The sequence below is a fragment of the Ruditapes philippinarum genome, unplaced genomic scaffold, assembly GCF_026571515.1.
Source record: "Ruditapes philippinarum isolate M1 unplaced genomic scaffold, ASM2657151v2 ctg10081_1_1_1_1, whole genome shotgun sequence".
Taxonomy (NCBI): Eukaryota; Metazoa; Mollusca; class Bivalvia; order Venerida; family Veneridae; genus Ruditapes; species Ruditapes philippinarum.
In genome coordinates this window covers 20,137-40,753 of record NW_026859659.1, presented here as the reverse complement: position 1 = coordinate 40,753, position 20,617 = coordinate 20,137, and the positions used below count along the sequence as shown (strand labels likewise).

Below are 20,617 nucleotides of genomic sequence, written 5' to 3'. Positions count from 1 at the left end.
TGGCAACATATAGAGATCACTTCTCCGTCATCTTTCTGTTTGTCTGTCTGTCTGTCACAACTTGTTTGGATTTCTCCTCAAAAACAACTGGTGCAATTTCTTCTAAACTTTACAGGAATGATCAGTAACAAGTCTTGTTGTGCATATTGTCGTCATCTTCCGGTTCAATGATTTTTTTAGAGTTATAGCCCATTAATGATTTTTAATTTTAAAGTTTGTCTGGACTACTGCTTCTATACCACTGAAGCAATTTCAATAAAACTTTACAAGATTGATATGTTGCTCAAGTCCTTTTGCATATTAAATGGGTTTTCTAGTAGAATGATTTTTGGATGATTTATGGCCCTTGATTAAAAAGGTATTTTTTGTGTGTTGCCAGCTGCACAGAATCTGGTTTGAACTACTTCTTAGAAACTGCTGGTGCATTTTCATCCACACTTTATAGGAATGATCAGTTCCAAGTCTAGTTGTGCATATCATCGTGTTTTTTTTTGGTTCAATGATTTTTGATAGAGTTATGGCCCTTTAATTATTTTTATTTTCAAAGTTTGTCTGGACTACTATTCTTATACTACTAATGCAATTTCATTGAAACTTAACAGGATTGATTTGTGGCTCAAGTTATTGAGTATATTACATGGTTTTTTTTAAATGACATTTGGCAGAGTTATGGCCCTTTAATAAAAAGGTGTTAATAAAGTTTGTTCAGAATACTCTTATACCACTAATGCAATTTTATTGAACTAAGTTTACCAGATTGATTAGTAGCTTTCCACTTAAATGATTTTTGGCCTATTTATGTCCCTTGAATAAAAAAGGTGTTTTTTTGTGTGTTGCCAGCTACTTGTTTAGACTACTCTTCAGAAACAAGTGCATTTTTATCAAAACATTACAGTAATAATCAATACTATGTCTAGTTGTGCATGTAATCAACATTTTTCAATTTTATGATAATTGTCAGAGTAATGCCCCTTTAATGATTTTAATTTTTTTTTAAATTTGTCCTCTTATACCACTAATGCAATTTTAATGAAACTTTACAGGATTGATCATTTAAGCTGAAGTACACGGGTTTTCCAGTTGAAGGATTTTCAGCTGAGTTTTTGGCCTTGAATAAAAAATATTTTTGCCCTGTTAATGATTTTTGGGTCTCCTGCTTAATAGTAGCTGCAACATGCAATTGGCTATCATGAGGTTGATAGTAATAGTTGCGTTAATAAAAAAATATATGAATTTTTACAATGTGATATAAATTGCGAAAAAATGTTGATTTTCCTCATTATTATTAAATTTTCCACTAGCTGAAATACCGTACAAAAGAAGCTCAGCTGAAGTTAAGCTTGCATAAAAATTTTCAATTGAATAGAACTGTTAATGTAGAACATCAGTGTCTATCATATATATATACACTGGTACAAAATTTCTTTACATCATAGGTTATTGATTCCATTAAAATAAGGGCCTTTATTAAATCTGCTCTTTTTACAGCTTGAATTTTCCTAACTTAATGACACAAAATATTTCCAGTTTAACACACCAGCAAATGTTTCCAAAAAAGTGCAAAATATATCCCACTTCTTTAACTTTGAAAAATCTTATGAACATTGTTAACAGGCTTATAAAACAAAAGACAAACCTTTCTGTTGGAAATTTTGGCACGGAATCCGAGTGGAAATGGGAGAGAATTGGCACAGAATCATTATTAAGAATTTATATTTTCAGAATCAAACTCCAATTGATTGTTTGCAATACAAGATAAACTTATTGCTTCATTATCCAAGTACTATTAAAATGGATGCAAATGAACAAAGGCAAGAGGCACAGGGTGGTAATGAAGTGTCTGAGGTAAAGAAAGACCAAGGGCAAACAGAGAAGGAGCAAAAGGTCAAGGTCATTTATAAATTTTGTGATCTACAGCAGAGGCTGGTTGATGAGTGGAGACTTCATTTCAAAGATTATATTCCAGATAGAGTACAGGTATTAATTCATTCATGAAGTTATTTTTTGTGCTTACCAAATAGAGTACAGGTCTTAATTTATTCTTTAATTTTTTTTCTGTGCTTTGATATTGTGGCACCAGATAAAGTACAGTATTTAAGTTAATTCATGAAGGTATTTTTTGTGCTTTCATAACTGTATTCATGAAGTTATATTTGTGCTTTTATATTTTTTGACACCAAATAGAGTATTTATGAAGTTATTTTTGTGCTTTCATATTTTTGACACCAAATAGAGTATTCATGGAGTTATTTTAAGTGCTTTCATATCTTTGACACCAAATAGAGTATTCATGAAGTTATTTTTGTGCTTTCATATTTTTGACACCAAATAGAGTATTCATGAATTTATGTTTGTACTTTCATATTTTTGACACCAAATAGAGTATTCATGAAATTATTTTTGTGCTTTCATATTTTTGACACCAAATAGAGTATTCATGAAGTTATTTTTGTGCTTTCATATTTTTGACACCAAATAGAGTATTTATGAAGTTATTTTTTGTGCTTTCATATTTTTGACACCAAATTGAGTACGTATTCATGAAGTCATTTTTGTGCTTTCATATTTTTGACACCAAATAGAGTATTCATGAAGTTATTTTTGTGCTTTCATATTTTTGACACCAAATTGTATTTTTTATTTATTCTCTTTATGTACGCATTAAAAGGTATAAAGCTGTAGCTTATGAAATATTTTTTATGAAATTAATCAACCTTCAAACCAATATTGTTTTCAAAATCTTAAAGAGAAATTTGTAACATAGAACATCTCTGAAAATATTTAACACACATGAATATTGTACATAAACAAAAAATGTTCAAAAACAAAACAATGTTAATTTCTGCTATTTTAAGTTGGATTTTATCCATTTAGCGATGATTTTATAGATGAGCAATTTGCTTTTGAGGCAATTTACTACCATATTTCTTAAATGAAAGCATTTTAGAAGTATCCTTTTAAGATGATAATTATTTTTGCAGCAGGTTTACATGTATAGCTTTATACTCTTTATTAAGATTATAAATATGGTATGCATGTTCAATCAGAATATTTTCATACAGAATACAAACAAGTTATATTATTTATAATTATTGTCAATGATAATATTGTTTTTATTTAAACAGGTTTACAAAGGGGACATTTTCAAAGATGGACCAGCTGCTGATGCTATTGTAAGAAATATTTATATATTTATTAAATATTACCTTTATATCATGATTGTAGTAAATGGACTCTGGCATTTCAATTGATCTTTAAGACATATTTGTTATTATGTGCCATCCCCCCATAAGCATAAGGTCAGTGCAGTATCAAGTTCAAAGGTCAAGGTCATGGTTGCAAAGGTTGTAAATAGATTTTTTTCTTTTATGCATAGCTTGGTCATTAATTGATTAACTTGAAATAATTATGCATAAACATGCTGCTTATTAAGATGATATGTAATGAACAAAATTTAGCTCAGCAGCCCAAAGGTCAAGTTCATTCTTGAATGTCAGAAGTCTTGACATGATAGTGCATTGATCGTTTTAACCTGTCCATGTCTTTTTGTCATTCAGTGACAGATTTTGTAGTAATAATTCTGTTCAAAGATATAGTTCTTTAAAATAATTTGTGATGTGTTTGTAGCTTAAAGATCAAGGTCAAGCTAGGACTTTAGATTAATAAAAGTGCATTAATTGTTATATCCAGTCATCAATTCTGTCATCCCTGAATGGATTTTGAAATAACTAGGCACACGTCTGTGGGGCATTAGGAAAACTTGTCGCAATCAAAGGTCAGGTCAACAGTTTAAAAGATGTTGGTTATACAATGTGAAAATACTACATTGATGGTTGTGTCGTAGTCACGTGTTTGTCATACATTCACAGATGGTTTTTGAAATAAGTAGGCTCACTCAGATAATATGAGAATGTTTTCTATATTTATGTATCACTTTTTTATTGTAACCATGACTTTAATGGAAGTAAAGGTCTAAATTCCTTTACTGGGCCCTAATTGTGTGTGTGTGTGTGGGGGGGGGGGGGGGGGGGTAGGGGTTTGTCTGTTAACGACAGTTCTTGTGTTTTGATGAGTAGCAGTAAGGTTGTCCGAATAACTCTTTGGTTTCACCTTTTAATTGAAACTGTTGGGTCCAAAATCAACAACAGTTACTGTATAAAACATTTCACCAGAGAAACTGCTTATAAGATTAAATTGAAACATCAATTGTGGCATTCTTCTGCATGGATTTATGAACAAGCACTACTATAGTACAGTTGTACATGAAATTGGGACTTCATGTACATGTAATTTAAATGTAAGTGAAGTGGACTCCCCTGCCCATCAAACATCCTTTTGTGAGTACTGAGGATAGCGTGTGAAAAGAGCTGAATTTGTTACATGCACTACTGAATCAATGTCCTTTTTTTATTTTGGCATCAAAATAGACTGGGAATTTAAATACTCTCAGTGCAGAGACATTTAACAGGAATTATATTTTACCAGATAAAGGGTTGTAAAATTTTGATAATGGGTAATGCATATTCCATAATTATTGGGTTTGACATTATATTACATGTAATAATTTCCGGTCAAATTTGTGCTGATTTTCACTAGTATATCTTGACCCCCGACCATTCCTTCTCTCTCCACCCCACCCCCCCCTCCTCTGAACCAGTACATGTTTTGTGACATATTTCTGTTTCTATTTAATAAAGGTTTCTCCTGCTAACAGTTTTGGTTTTATGGATGGAGGAATTGATATGGTGTACAGTAGACATTTTGGTTGGCAAATGTGAGTAAAAATTTCACCAAAAAATAACATTATGTTTTATTAGTTTTTTTTTTGTTTTTTGTTTTTTTGTTTTAAGACTCTAAAAACAAGTTGGCATCTGAGTAAACTAGCTGGATAGCCTCTTACATGAAATCATCAATAGTCCAAGGCAGGATTCGAACCCATGACAGTAGGTAGCAAGTACCTTTTGTAATTAGGTCAGTGACCCTTACCGCTTGGCACCCGGAAATTAGCAAAAACATAGAAATTGATATACATGTATATTCAAAAGTTGTAGTGACCCTTACCGTTTGGCTACATGTACCTATAATTAGCAAAAGCATACAAAATCATTAACTTGCAAGTGACACTAATTAGCAAAAGCATGGAAATTTAAATATATTCAAAAGTCATAAGTTTGTTTATTTCTTCTTTTTTATTATATGCCCGAAAGAATTTCGGACATATTATGTTATACCCCCTGGCGTCCGTCCGTCCGTCCGTCCGTTAGCAATTTGGTTTCCGGAGCATAACTTAAGTTCCATTTGGCCCACAATATTCAAACTTCATAGGATGATTGTCCATATTGGGTAGAAGACCCCTATTGATTTTGGGGTCATAAGGTCAAAGGTCAAGGTCACTATGACCTTAAAACTGAAAACGTTAGCAATTTGGTTTCCGGAGCATAACTTAAGTTCCATTTGGCCCACAATATTCAAACTTCATAGGATGATTGTCCATATTGGGTAGAAGACCCCTATTGATTTTGGGGTCATAAGGTCAAAGGTCAAGGTCACTATGACCTTAAAACTGAAAACGTTAGCAATTTGGTTTCCGGAGCATAACTTAAGTTCCATTTGGCCCACAATATTCAAACTTCATAGGATGATTGTCCATATTGGGTAGAAGACCCCTATTGATTTTGGGGTCACAAGGTTAAAGGTCAAGGTCACTATTACCTAAATACTGAAAACAGTTTCCGGAGCATAACTTAAGTTCCATTTTGTCCACAGTGTTCAAACTTCATAGGATGATTGTCCATATTGGGTAAAAGACCCCTATTGATTTTGGGGTCACAAGGTCAAAGTTCAAGGTCACTATGACCTTAAAACTGAAAACAGTTTCCGGAGCATAACTTAAGTTCCATTTGTCCTTCAGTGTTCAAACTTCATAGGATGATTGTCCTTATTTGGTAGAAGACCCCTATAGATTTTGGGGTCACAGGTCAAAGGTCAAGGTCACTATGACCTTAAAACTGAAAACAGTTTCCGGAGCATAACTTAAGTTCTATTTGGCCCACAGTGTTCAAACTTCATAGGATGATTGTCCATATTGGGTAGAAGACCCCTATTGATTTTGGGGTCACAAGGTCAAAGGTCAAGGTCACTATTACTTAGAAATTGAAAACAGTTTCTTGAGCATGACTTTAGTTCCATTTAGCCCACAATATTCAAACTTCATAGGATGATTGTCCATATTGGGTAGAAGACCCCTATTGATTTTGGGGTCACAAGGTCAAGGTCACTATTACCTTAAAACTGAAAACAGTTTTCGGAATACAACTTAAGTATCATTTGGCCTACTGTGTATAAGCTTCATAGTATGATTGTCCATATTGGGTAAAAGACCCCTAATGATTTTGGGGTCACAAGGTCAACGGTCAAGGTCACTTTTACCTTAGAATTGAAAAGAGTTTCTGGGGCATAACTTAAAGTTCCATTTGGACCACAATATTGAAACTTCAAAGGAGGATTGTTATTTGAAGGAGGTAATACTTTATTTTAGTCCCATGTCTTACAAATGCTTCATCTTTACTGAAAAAAAAAAACACTTTCGGGCATATAATGCTCCGCCTAGCGGTGCTCTTGTTTGTATTGTTATTTAATTAAGACTATAAAATCATAGGTCACGTTGCAGAGCATTATGTGACAACAATAAATTGTACCATTTCTGAGAATTATCTTGTAAAATGATCAATAAATATTATCATGTAAGCTCAGTTGCTAATGTATTTTAAAGTTCACATAATAAATTACCATATACATAAAAAAATTTTTTTCCAAATGTCAAATAAAATATTGATGGTAAATAAAAAAAAGGTGTAAATTTTTACATACGTCAATGTTTTCGCAGGTCGTTCCTTTTTTAAAAACTTTTACGCACATTCATGTGTGTCATTTGACATTTTTATATCATAATCATATTGTATACATGCAAAGGGATAAGCCTCTGACGCCATGTTTTCAAAGTCACTGAACATATACATAAAAAAATGTCAAATTCCAAATGTCAAAAAAATATTGATGACATACTGTACATCATTATTTCCTGAGGTCGTTCCTTTTTTTAAAAACTTAAACATACATTCACATGTAATAACTCACATTCATAATCATACTGTAAAAATGCAAACAGAGGGGGCTAAGACCTCAACCGTTTGTCCTGCCATGTCACTGAACTTCTTAACCGTCAGTGCTGAGTTCAAGTATAATATGAATTTCCTTCCAATTACACTACCATATTGGTGGGAACCAGACTATACTGCTGTGTTCCACAGTCTAAGGTTATTGGTGGGAGCCAGACTATACTGCTGTGTTCCACAGTCTTAGGTCTGAAGTTCCTGCCACTTACACTACAGTATTGGTAGGAACCAGACTAAACTGCTGTGTTCCACAGTCTTACGTCTGAAGTTCCTTCCACTTTCACTACGTAATTGGTTGGAACCAGTCTATACTGCTGTGTTCCACAGTCTTAGGTCTGACGTTCCTTCCACTTTCACTACATAATTGGTTGGAACCAGACTATACTGCTGTGTTCCACAGTCTAAGGTCTGAAGTCAGACTATACTGCTGTGTTCCACAGTCTTAGGTCTGCAGTTCCCTCCACTTACACTACCTTATTGGTGGGAAACAGACTATACTGCTGTGTTCCACAGTCTTAGGTCTGAAGTTCCTTCCACTTACACTACGTTATTGGTAGGAACCAGACTATACTGCTGTGTTCCACAGTGAGTCTTAGGTCTGAAGTTCCCTTCACTTATACTACATTATTGGTAGTAACTAGACTATACTGCTGTATTCCACAGTCTAAGGTCTGAAGTTCTTTCCACTTACACTAAGTTATTGGTAGGAATCAGACTATAACTTGCTGTGTTCCACAGTCTTAGGTCTGAAGTTCCTTCCACTTACACTACGTTATTGGTGGGAACCAGACTATACTGCTGTGTTCCACTGTGAATCTAAGGTCTGAAGTTCCTTCCACTTACACTACATTATTGGTTGGAACCAGACTATACTGCTGTGTTCCCCATAGTCTTAGGTCTGAAGTTCCTTCTACTTACAACTACCTTATTGGTTGGAACAAGACTATACTGCTGTGTTCCACAGTCTTAGGTCTGAATTTCCTTCCAATTACACTATGTTATTGGTGGGAAACAGACTATACTGCTGTGTTCCACAGTCTAAGGTCTGAAGTTCCTTCCACTTACACTACGTTATTGGTGGGAACCAGACTATACTGCTGTGTTCCACAGTCTTACGTCTGAAGTTCCTTCCACTTTCACTATGTTATTGATGGGAACCAGACTATACAGCTGTGTTCCACAGTCTTAGGTCAGAAGTTCCTTCCACTTACACTACCTTATTGGTGGGAACCAGACTATACTGCTGTGTTCCACAGTCTTAGGTCTGAAGTTCCTTCCACTTACACTACCTTATTGGTGGAAACCAGACTATACTGCTGTGTTTCACAGTCTTAGGTCTGAAGTTCCTTCCACTTACACTTCGTTATTGGTGGGAACCAGACTATACTGCTGTGTTCCACAGTCTTAGGTCTGAAGTTCCTTCCACTTACACTACGTTATTGGTGGGAACCAGACTATACAGCTGTGTTCCACAGTCTTAGGTCTGAAGTTCCTTCCAATTACACTTCTTTATTGGTAGGAACCAGACTACACTGCTGTGTTATACAGTCTTAGGTCTGAAGTTCCTTCTACTTACACTACGTTATTGGTGGGAACCAGACTATACTGCTGTGTTCCACAGTCTTAGGTCTGAACTTACACTATGTTATTGGTGGGAACCAGACTATACTGCTGTGTTCCACAGTCTTACGTCTGAAGTTCGTTATTGGTGGGAACCAGACCATACTGCTGTGTAATCCACAGTCTTACGTCTGAAGTTCCTTCCACTTACACTACGTTATTGGTGGGAACCAGACTATACTGCTGTGTTCCACAGTCTTAGGTCTGAAGTTCCTTCCACTTACACTACGTAATTGGTAGGAACCAGACTATACTGCTGTGTTCCACAGTCTTAGGTCTGAAGTTCCTTCCACTTACACTACGTTATTGGTGGGAACCAGACTATACTGCTGTGTTCCACAGTCTTAGGTCTGAAGTTCCTTCCACTTACACTACGTTATTGGTGGGAACCAGACTATACTGCTGTGTTCCACAGTCTTAGGTCTGAAGTTCCTTCCACTTACACTACGTTATTGGTGGTAACCAGACTATACTGCTGTGTTCCACAGTCTAAGGTCTGAAGTTCCTTCCATTTACACTAAGTTATTGGTGGGAACCAGACTATACTGCTGTGTTCCACAGTCTTAGGTCTGAAGTTCCTTCCACTTACACTACGTTATTGGTTGGAACCAGACTATACTGCTGTGTTCCACAGTCTTAGGTCTGAAGTTCGTGCCACTTACACTATGTTATTGGTAGGAACCAGACTATACTGCTGTGTTCGACAGTCTTAGGTCTGAAGTTCCTTCCACTTTCCACGTTATTGGTGGGAACCAGACTATACGGCTGTGTTCCACTGTCTTAGGTCTGAAGTTCCTTCCACTTACACTAGGTTATTGGTGGCAACCAGACTATACTGATGTTTATATAGAAATATTTTCATCCCACTATCTTTCATTTACATTTTCAATATTTTCCTCCCCCCATTATATTTCAGGCAAGAGAGGCTACAGAAGTTGATAAGGAAAGATTATGATGGAGAAGTCTTGGTTGTAAGTTAATTCTGAAAAATTGATATTTTTAAGAAGAAAAAGCATCAACACAACTATTTCTAGAATTCTGGGTTTATTTCAGACTTCACATATGTCTTTAACAGATTGATTGTTTACATATTTCTATTGTTTGTTTGCTTTAAACATTGCACCATGTTTCATGCTATAAAATTAGAAATTGGAATTGGATTTATTATAGAGCTATTATTCAAAACATCAGAGGTAAGCCAAAATTATCTTTCCTGTTTTGGCGCCATACAACCTAAATTGTGATGGCTGCTGTAAAACCAATAAAAACGAACAATTAAAATACCAAAATTTTCATAATGTTGTGCTTTTGAATACTGGATTATGAATATATTTCAGAACAGCTTTTTTATCTTTAAAGGGTAACGCTGTAATTATGACAACTGTAGAGCATCATAACAGAAACGTTGTTGATTGGTCAAAATTTAATGAAGGCCAGCCAATCAAATACCTCATATCTGCTCCAACAATGCGTGTCCCAATGGATGTGTCAGATACCAGCAACGCTTATTTAGCTTTCAGGGCAATAATACTTGCAGGTTTGGATTTCATTTATAACAAATGCATAAATAATTCTATTTATCAGATTAGTGGACACAAGTGACCTTTCTGGTGTTTACAGTTTTATGTAAATTGGCTAACTTTTTATCCAATCGCTACACTGAGATAATACATAGTCACTGGTTGACCTGGTTTGCACAAAAGAACACGTGCTTATGTGATACTGTTTGTGAGCAGTTGACCTAGCAATGAATAGAAAAAGTGTGGCTAAATGTTCCGCTACAAAAAACCAGAAAGGTCCATAAGAATGTCACCACAACATACTTGATAACAAAAGAGCACGTGTTCATGTTTGTGGTTGAATATATCAAACGTTGGCCCAACATCTGTTTTAAAGTACATATTTATCGTTATTGGGCCAATGCAGAAATGTCGCTGGTGTTAACTTATGGTTGGTTCGACGTTGGGCCAACAACTGCATTTATAGTACATGTTAATTAATGTTGGGCCAACCATGGCCCAACCACGATTTTCCTTTGACGATTTTCCGTGGTTGGCCCAACCACTGCATGTTTACAGGGTAAGCACGTGTATTTTTTTCTGGACAAAAAAAGATGACAAAGGTTTGAAGCCAAGTTGAGTGTCGGCACTTCTTTGAAGATTCTGCAGTCTACACATGTGTAAACATCAAAGATTGACAGATTCTTTTGAAGCGCCGACTAGTCATTTTTCCGAGGTCATCTCGTGTGTAAAGTTTGTGTATATTAATTAACAATGGAAATATTATTTTTCATTTATTAATGGATGTTACTTAGTCTGCGAGTGTTTTTGTGTATTTTAGCGCTATGGATGCAGGTAAATACGTGTAATAAATTGATAAATGGTCATCCGAGTGAGCGAAATATCGCTGCAATATTTCACAGTGATCCGCAGTGACGATATCCCGCAGCACATTGGGTGTACGAGCGGAAAGTCACAACTGTCGTAGCGACGTCGCGGTGACAATCCACCCGTAAAAAATCGGGGGGATCTGCGGACTTTGGAAAAATTGTTAAAGCTGTAGTCTGTATATCTGATTGGCTATGGTGAAATTCTTGCGTCACAAAATACGCACTAACTAAATTTCATTGCGTCATGGCCGAAAATAGTGCACCAAAAACGCAAAAACGCGCTCTGGCAGAAACACTGATATTGATATTCAAATAAAAAGTCAGAGTAGGGATCTATCAAATAAGTTGAATGACTAATTTTGAAAAATAACAGTTTGATTATTTATCCTTTTATAAAGTACTTGATTTGACATTTTAATCCTTTAGAATAATTGCCAAAGCTAAGATTGCTATAAAAAGTCAGGACTTTAAAATATATTGTCCAAGAATAATTTAGCACATATTTCTTATTTCTTTATTTAAAGAAAGTTAACTTTATTTCCATTTTTTTTCTTTACAAATAAATAGCAGATTTAATATGTTTTCAATTTACAGACAAAGATTAAGAAATAAATATTGTGAAATGGCAAAAACTAAGTATATTCTAAAATTCAAGTAGGTCACAAGGGTTTCAATAGGTATCGAATTGGACTTGAAAAATAGTTTTAACAAATGCTCGGAAACTGCAATGCCTTCTAATGCTAGATACTTCTATTACTAGTAGTATGTAAATTGTGGCCTTGTAGTTCTCTACAAAGTTATATAATTCATCTCTTTAGGGTTCATTTAGTCTTTGGGTTCATTTATACGTTGACTTATGCCAGAATCACTTTTCAGTATCTTAAGTGAACGTATATTTACTAATTTTTACATGTAGCATAACATACACTCGGATACAGATTATTTAAATTTTCAAAATTTGGAAAATTTGGACCACTTTTACACTTGTGTGAACTCAAAATTTGACTTATAATGACTTTGAATGCATGAGTCTCATTTAAAAGATATGAATCTCATTAAAAAAAAAAAAAATATTACAACCATTGTTCACCCCACGTTTTTTACTACAGTTTGGAAATTCAATGAATCTAATCCAGCTGACCCAATAAGGAGTGTTTTATGTCCAGGTCTTGGAACAGCTGTAGGATATATGCCTCGTGACAGATGTGCTTATCAGGTATGACCATGTTTTAACAAAAAATGTTTTTGAAGTTTTGATTGTTCATCACTCATGTAAAATGAAGTGTGATTATTTGATCATCCTGATCTTTTCTTAATAAACACCACGCCAGAAGATCAGCTGTCAGTGCCTTCTAGAGAGTAAAAAAATTACCTTTCCAGTAAAAATACTGGAAGGCCTTGATAAAAGACTGCTTGCCAATTGTAGATGATACTGGGACATCAATACTTAACCCCATAACTTTCTGTTTGCAGTCTAATGTGGATAAATAATCTAATGTGGATGCAATCTATTCTGAATAAATCTAATGTGGATAAATAATCTAATGTGGATAAATAATCAAATTAATGTGGATAAAATGGAAATTTTAAAGAACTGCCAAGATGACATCTTGAATTTGTTGCACGCTGGGTTCATTTGCAGGGATCTGTAATTATATGGACAATAATTGTAAATGCAAGTGGCACTGCCCGTAACCCCCTGTAGAAATCAACATTTATTATTATGAAGATTGTAAAATTAATCATTTAATAACATACGCAGATCTGAGACACGGTTCCTATACCATGTGAGTTAAAAATGTTTTGTGATCTGCATGGAGCAGAAAATCAATACTTTACTTTTTTAATATTTCATTATTTTTTAATGCTCATTATAGTAAATAATTAAATTAAACTTAAAATGTTGTTTTTAGCCAAAAATCAGTAATGTTTAAAGTGAAACGACATGTTTGAACAATCATAAATTTACCGTGTTTTATATTTCAATGAAAATATTTATTTTTCCCCCAAAACAAAACAACATTCTATGTATCATATCAGGTAGCTACCTGCTTGAAAGAGCAAACTCTACACATCATCCCATAAAAAAAAGTTATGAAATTTTGAAAAAGTTATTGTATTGAAGAATATAAATCCTTGACCAACTTCACTATTGGTTTTCCGCCTCACCCAGATCACAAAATGTCACATGGTATAGGCATTGTGAGGCAGTCAATCATATAATATATTATAGTACATTATACATGCATTCATTCACGAATTGTGTACTTATATTTTCAGATGTTGAGGGCATTTCAAACATTTGAGCTTGGAACCGATACAGAAATTTTGAATCCTAATAATCTTGCAATTCCATTGGTTCATCATTATGATATGGCAGAGGTAACTTTTAAAATTCTGTTATGCTTTTAACTCAGATACATGTTGGCTTGTTAAATTGGCTGGCGGTTTTACAAAAGATACAAAAACAAATATTTTAAAATCTAAATGTCTAGTCGCAAGCACTTGTGCAATGATTTATTACGAAACTGATGTAATATTATCATATAAACATTTAAACACTTAGATGGCAGGTGGTAGTTGAATCCAACCATGCATCAGTGCCATTTACTCAAGACATCTGCTTTATTTTGCAGTCCAGTCAATACTTATCTTGAAAACTTTCATTGAAAATGCTGAATGATTTTGTCCAGATTGAAAAATAGACAAATCTGTTTAACCTTTAGCCTGCTGTCGCAAGAGATTCTACCCAAGACTCAGGGCAGACCAAGGTCAGCCAGCACATCAATGCCATCTGATCATGGGCTGCACTTTTTTGCTATTCAGTCAATACTTATTTTGAATATTTCTCTGAAAATAATGAATGGTTTTGTACAGGTTGAAAGATGGAAAAAATTCATTTAAATGCCTTAGCAGTGATGAATTTTCAAATTGTGGATTTCTGTACAATTTTGAATTAACTTTTTGTGTTTTAAATAACTAGGAATTAAGACTGTTATAGAGAGACAAAAAGTTAAATAAAACTAAACAAACCTAATCCTTCATTTCTGTATATATGGAGTTAACCAAAGTAAGTCGCCTACACTGCTACTGGAATTTTTAAAAAAAATGTAGATTTTTTCTTTCAAGCTCTTTTTTATACTGTATTAATTTTGTAATGTAAAGTACTTGTTCATTGTTCAACAATATTGAAATAAGTTCAACTTCAACATGGCAACGAATATATAGCAGTTATTCACAGAAAATAATGGTTAAAATGTTGAAATTATTGTGTGCTCACATGTCTGTTTCTATACCCTCCTCAGAGATTATAACTACATTGTTTCAGGCAGATTGTGAATAACATGTTACTCTCAGGAATTAAAAAAAAACAAAATTACAATTTTTGATAGCTTGCGATATATAGATTAAACTAGAAATGTGTCAATGGGACTTGGGCGCCCCCACACTCCACTGTTTTGTCAATCTTATTACTCTATGTCAAATATTTTTGGGCTACATGTGCCACAAGTTGAACTAAAAATCTTTTACAAAGTAAAGGGCAAGAGCTCTTCAAATACTGCATAAATCCACAAGCAAACCCAAAGGTGCATAAGTACACGTGCTGACCAACATTCTTGTAAACTTTCAGGCCTACAGGTCAAATAATATTTGAGCTAAGCAAGAAGTTCAAAATAACAAATTTACACTAAGTCAAGGGCAATAACTCTCACAAAACTGAAAAAAATCCACATGCAAAAACCCCAGGTGCATTGCTTCAAACTGATGTTGATCATTGTTGATTGATTCTAACTCAACCACTCAAGTAACAAATAACTGAACATAATGAAATGTTTTTTAATAAGTCAAGGGCGATAACTCTACAAATACTGGATAAATCCACAAGCGAAATCCAAGGTGCATAACTAGTTAACTACATATGCTGATCAACATTCCCGTTAAGTTTCATGACTCTAGATTAAATACATTTTGAGGTATGCATGACACAAATTGAAAATTTCAAATTTTCACTTAGTCAAGGGCAATAACTCTGACAAAACATATCAATTCACACTCGAAACCCAATAACTCTAAAAATACTATATATATTCACACGAAATACCCATGTGCACAACTACTTATGCTGATCAACATTCCTGTAAGGTATCATGACTCTAGGTCAAATACTTTTTGAGCTATGTGCGACACAAAACCCTACCAAGGCAGCCAATTTTATACAGTAATATGGCCTATGGTTTAAGTTTACACAAATTTACTTAACTTGTGACACTATCATTTGAGCCGTGTCACGACAAAATTAACATAATACGTTTGCGACCAGCATGGATCCAGACCAGCCTGCGCATCCGCGCAGTCTGATCAGGATCCATTCTGTTCGCTATCAGTTTCTCTACTTGTAATAGGGTTTGTAAGCGAACAGCATGGATCCTGATCAGACTGGCTGGTCTGGATCCATGCTGGTCGCAAACCCACTATGTTGGTTTTGTCATGACGCGGCTCATTTCATTATGGTTTAGATCATTAGATATACAAGTATTTTGGACTCATTACCAGACTGAATTACTCAGACTCTAGATTTATGTATGAAAACCAGATGATTCTTTTAAATGGCAAAGTCTAGAAATCAAATGTAGTCATTCAAGATAGTAAATAAATAATACTGTAACCAGTCCTGTAGTTTTCAATTCAGATGACTGATTTTAAAATTTTGTGACTATGAAGTACCTTATATCAGGTTATTTTTGCATACGGTAAATTTCATGATTTTGGCATTTAAATCTTATTTCAGCGAATCAGATTTTAGTGATTTTGTTATACATGTTTCTTTTTCTCTCACCTTTTTCTGCTGACAAAGAGAGACCACTCTTTTTGTCAGAGGTTAATTTTTTTTCACAGGTAAAACTTTGTTTTGATGTTTTGCTTACAAAAACGTATTCCGTATTTCACTTTTCTTGTTGTTTTTTAGCTCGACTTTTCTATGAAAAGGGGAGCTATCCTACTCGCCCCGGCGTCGGCGTTGGCGTCGGCGTTGGCGTCACACCTTGGTTAAGTTTTTCGTACCACCCCACTTTATTTCAGAAGTATTACAAGTATGGCTTTGAAACTTACCATACTTGTTCACCATCATAACCTCCATCTACAGACAAGAGTACATAACTCTGTCAAGGTTTTTGACAGAATTATGGCCCTTTTTTGACTTAGAAAGTGTATTGAGCTTGGTTAAGTTTTTTGTACCACCTCACTTTATTTCAAAACCATTGGAGGTATTGCTTTGAAACTGACCATACTTGTTTACCATCACGACCTTCATCAACAGACAAGAGGACATAACTCTGTCAAGGTTTTTGACAGAATTATGCCCCTTTTTGACTTAGAAAATACATTGAATATGGGTAAAATCCACTTATTGCCTTAACCCTTTGAGATATTGCTTTGAAACTTTTAATGCTATTTCACATCATTACCCCCATCTGTACGCAAGAGAAGGTAACTCTGTCAAGGATTTGTTTTAAAAATTAAGGCCTTTTATCGACTTAGAATCTTGGTTAAGTTTTTAGTACCAGTCCACTTTTTGACTGAACTGTTTGAGATATTAATTTGAAAGTTGGAATACTTGTTTACAATCATGATTCCCAAACATGTCCAGGAGAAGGTAATTCTGTCAAAGATTTTATTTGAATTATGGCCCTTAACTGTCAATGTTTTGTATTATAGGCAAGCAGTGTTCAAGGGTATCACACAATTCAGTAAAATAATTCTTCACTAAATATCTTAATGCTCATGGCCATTGTTCACTTTAAAAATACAGAGATTCTTGTATTGCCTTTTACTGCAAAAACTTTTTTTATTGGCAAGCAATAAAAAAGTCGAGCGCGCTGTCTTACGGACAGCTCTTGTTTCATCTTCTTGTGGACATGTTATTGTAAAGCTGCCTGTGTTTGTATACATACTTGCAAGGTGTGATTATTATATCAGAAAATATAGATAAACAAGAAATACCTGTTTGCTCACTGTGTCGCAGTTTTTTCATGTACTTGGGGGAAAAAAACCCCACTTAATGCTAAATAACCATGAACATCGGAAATTGATATTAATGATACATTGATATCACAATATGATATACAGTTTGTATAATATATATGATATATATATATAATATATATGACTAAACTGGGTAGCAAATCTAAAGTAAAAATCAAGTTCCAACAACTCACGAAATACTAGTATTAATTTGAAGGAAAATCTAGCAAATCTATTTTTCACAATATTTATTGCATGCGAATAGAGCAAAAATTAGATACTCCCAAAAATAACCCAATATACGGTATAATAAACTTTGATTTTCTTTATACAATGTTTTACAGTTTGGTGGACATGATGTTAAAAAGGGGCCACCAAAAGACAAAGTTGTTATAAAAACATCAAACAAGACTACCAAAGTCCTAGAAAAGACGAAAGCAGATCAGAAGAATGCTGATGTGGAACCTTCTGATAAAGGTGCAGCAGAAAACAAAGAAGAAAAAACAACAACAGAGAACAAAAATGAAGCCAGTGAAGCTGTCAAAAGTTAAAAGAAATGAAATTTAAAACTTTTTATGATAGTATAGTATTAGAAATCATGTGTATGCAAATTCATTTTAATATGTACAGTATAGAAACAGAAATGGACAAAAATATCAGATTATTTAAGGTAATATTCTAAGTTATCAGTTACCTATTCTTAGTTATAAATAATCATCTTATTTATTTACTTAGCGTAAGTTTCATCTACTGTACTTAATTTAGTAAAGCCTTGTTGAAGAGTCTGGAAAGAGGGATCAAAAACGAACTCACAATAACAAGAGTTTGTGCATTCTCCTTCAGTTATTAGGAATTTTTTTTTTGTTTTGGTTGGATTTTACGTTGCACCAACACAGTTTATGTCATATAGCGACTTTCCAGCTTTACTGGGTGCCTTCCATGTGTTATTTCAGGCATAAATGGACATATAACCACAGACTTTTCGTAAGCTAGCTGGATAGCTTCATCACATTAAAAAATCCTAAGTCCATATCATGATTTGGACCCACAGCAGTGAGGGGCAAGTGGTTTGATTAGGGAAGATATAAACTAATATCTATTATTTTAGTGGTACTTATCTTCTCTCTGTAGATTTTATAATTTACTGTGTGTTTTTTTCCTTATTTTTGAAGAAGAACCAACCAAGCATATTGTTACATGTACATTAAGTATAACTGAACATGGGTTGCCCTGGAGAATATTTTGAGCTGGCAATTAAATTTTGCTAATGTATTGTTGCATCTTGCTAGGGATCTTGCTAGGGGGTGATCACCCAAGAAGCAGAAGTGCTAAGTGCTTTCCGACCAAGGTGAAACCAAGAGAGTATAACACAGGTTTCGGACCAATATTCTTAAAAGCAACATTGTTTGTAACTTTTCTCGTACTGCAGAGTGTTCAGGGGTAAAATAATTAATGAAAGTATTGTTGCAGTGTGTACATTTCATCTATGGTTATTTATTTTATGTATTTTATATTGTATAATTTATTATTGTAAGTTGAATGCTCAATAAACTTATAAGTATATTAGAGGTGCTTTACTCCTAACATGTATTATCTCCCCTGGTCACTGTTTTTTTTTTACTTAAAAAAAACCCATCTTCATTAGCTAATTAAACCCTTTGTATATCTTGGTTCCTTTTTTCTGGCATTTTTTAAAACATTCAAAATGTTAAATTTTACTTAATTTAAAGGGTTTTAAAAACCCATCTTTTTAAATGCATTATAAAACACAAAAATACAATTAAAGTTAAACAGGCCTTAATTATGCCCGCATGTAACAAGACTTAATTTTATGTTGTTTTTATTTTAAAGGCATCATCTGCCTTTAAATTTTTTTTGGGTTTTATTAATCTGTTATGTAAAGGAAGGCTCAAGTTATCATCCTGGGATAATACAAGGGTGGGTCAATATGTAATGTAATATGGTCAATAAATTTTAACAAAACAGCAAGTATTTTACACATTCGAAATAATCTACAGGAATACAAGTTTCAGACATTTAATCCAATTTTTAAATGCTAAAACATAGTCCCCCTTAGGGATACCTTTCAATTACTAAAATAGGATTGACCCAAGTCTATTTCTGCTCTTGTAGCAATGACCTGCAAAATGTTTTTCAGTCTAGGAAAGGAAAAAATCACAGGGTGACAAGTCTGGATGTTATGGTCTGGATGTTATGGACAGTCACTCTTTATCTCTTTTTTTTTCAAAAGGAAAAAAATAGAAAAAATAGAGTAGCTCCTTTGTGTGCAGGGGAGGGTTGTCATGCAAAAAATAAAAGGCCCTTTTGTGCCAGTTAAAGGACAAAGCTTATTGAAATGTTTTTCAATTTTTCTAAACACAACATCTCTTTTATAATACTTTGATGTGACAGAATGGCCTCTAGACACAGGAATTTGGACAACAGTTCCACGGGTAATTGTCAGTTCCACAGGTATTGAGAAAAGTAACATATGTAACTTTCTTGACACTTGTCAATGTCTGGTTGACAAACATTTTTTGGAGGTCCAACTTGCGAACTGGCATAAAATAGTGAACCCACTTTCATCATCAGTCATAATATTAGAAAAACTATGACCGTCGTATTTAGGAAACATTTTCAAGCACATTTTACCTGCTCCTTCTTGTAGTCAGATGTAAGCAAAGCGTAGGTATCCATCTGGCAATTATTTGCCCAACTTTCATGTGATTCTTCAGAAACCTATGGGTTGACAATTTTGCTATTTCTTCAAAATGGGCTACACTGTATTTGAGGAAGTGAAATTCTGGCATCTTTGTCAATAAGCTTGATTTATGAATGCTTTTGTCAATAGATATGAAGCTCTTACAACTGGACTTAAACATCTTTGACTTGTGCCCATTTTTAAATTTATGCATCCACCTTGAAACATCAGTTTTGCCACTTTTAACTGAGTGTTAACCAGACATATTTAGCAAGAAGTTACTGGTGTAAGGTATTTCTAAATGTGAATAAAGTTCTTAATGGGTTGACTACACACAATTTGGTCTCATCAGAAAGCAGATTCATTTAAACAATAGCATCACTTTCAAATACACAAGAATCACAAGCTGCATGCATATTGGAAAATAAACTACATATTGCATTATATAACATACACATGTATTGTATTACTAACGATATTGGCGCACTCTCATACTTTTAGTATGCTAGCATAGTTTCCTCTGAAGAAAAGGTTGTTCTCCATATCACAGGTTTATTCTGTATGTTAAACAGTATTCTGGACATATGTTCATGCAATGTGATCATGTAAAATGTTTTTCAGTTGATCAATTAACAGAATAGGAATAATTATTTATTCACCTTATTACCTTGATGTGACAGTACAATCCTATGTGCAAGACCTCCTTGGTGA

General features: G+C 34.1%; 1 protein-coding gene across 1 annotated transcript; it reads left to right on the top strand.

Annotated features, from left to right (window-relative positions):
* Nucleotides 1-1,788: 1,788 nt before the first annotated feature.
* Nucleotides 1,789-18,771, top strand: LOC132757408 (uncharacterized; the record flags this gene model as incomplete). Its single annotated transcript, XM_060748680.1, is given in 8 exon segments — nt 1,789-1,977; nt 3,126-3,173; nt 4,698-4,774; nt 9,712-9,766; nt 10,155-10,332; nt 12,294-12,400; nt 13,465-13,566; nt 17,550-18,771. Coding segments are annotated over 8 exon segments (960 nt in total). The 3' UTR covers nt 17,757-18,771.
* Nucleotides 18,772-20,617: the final 1,846 nt, after the last annotated feature.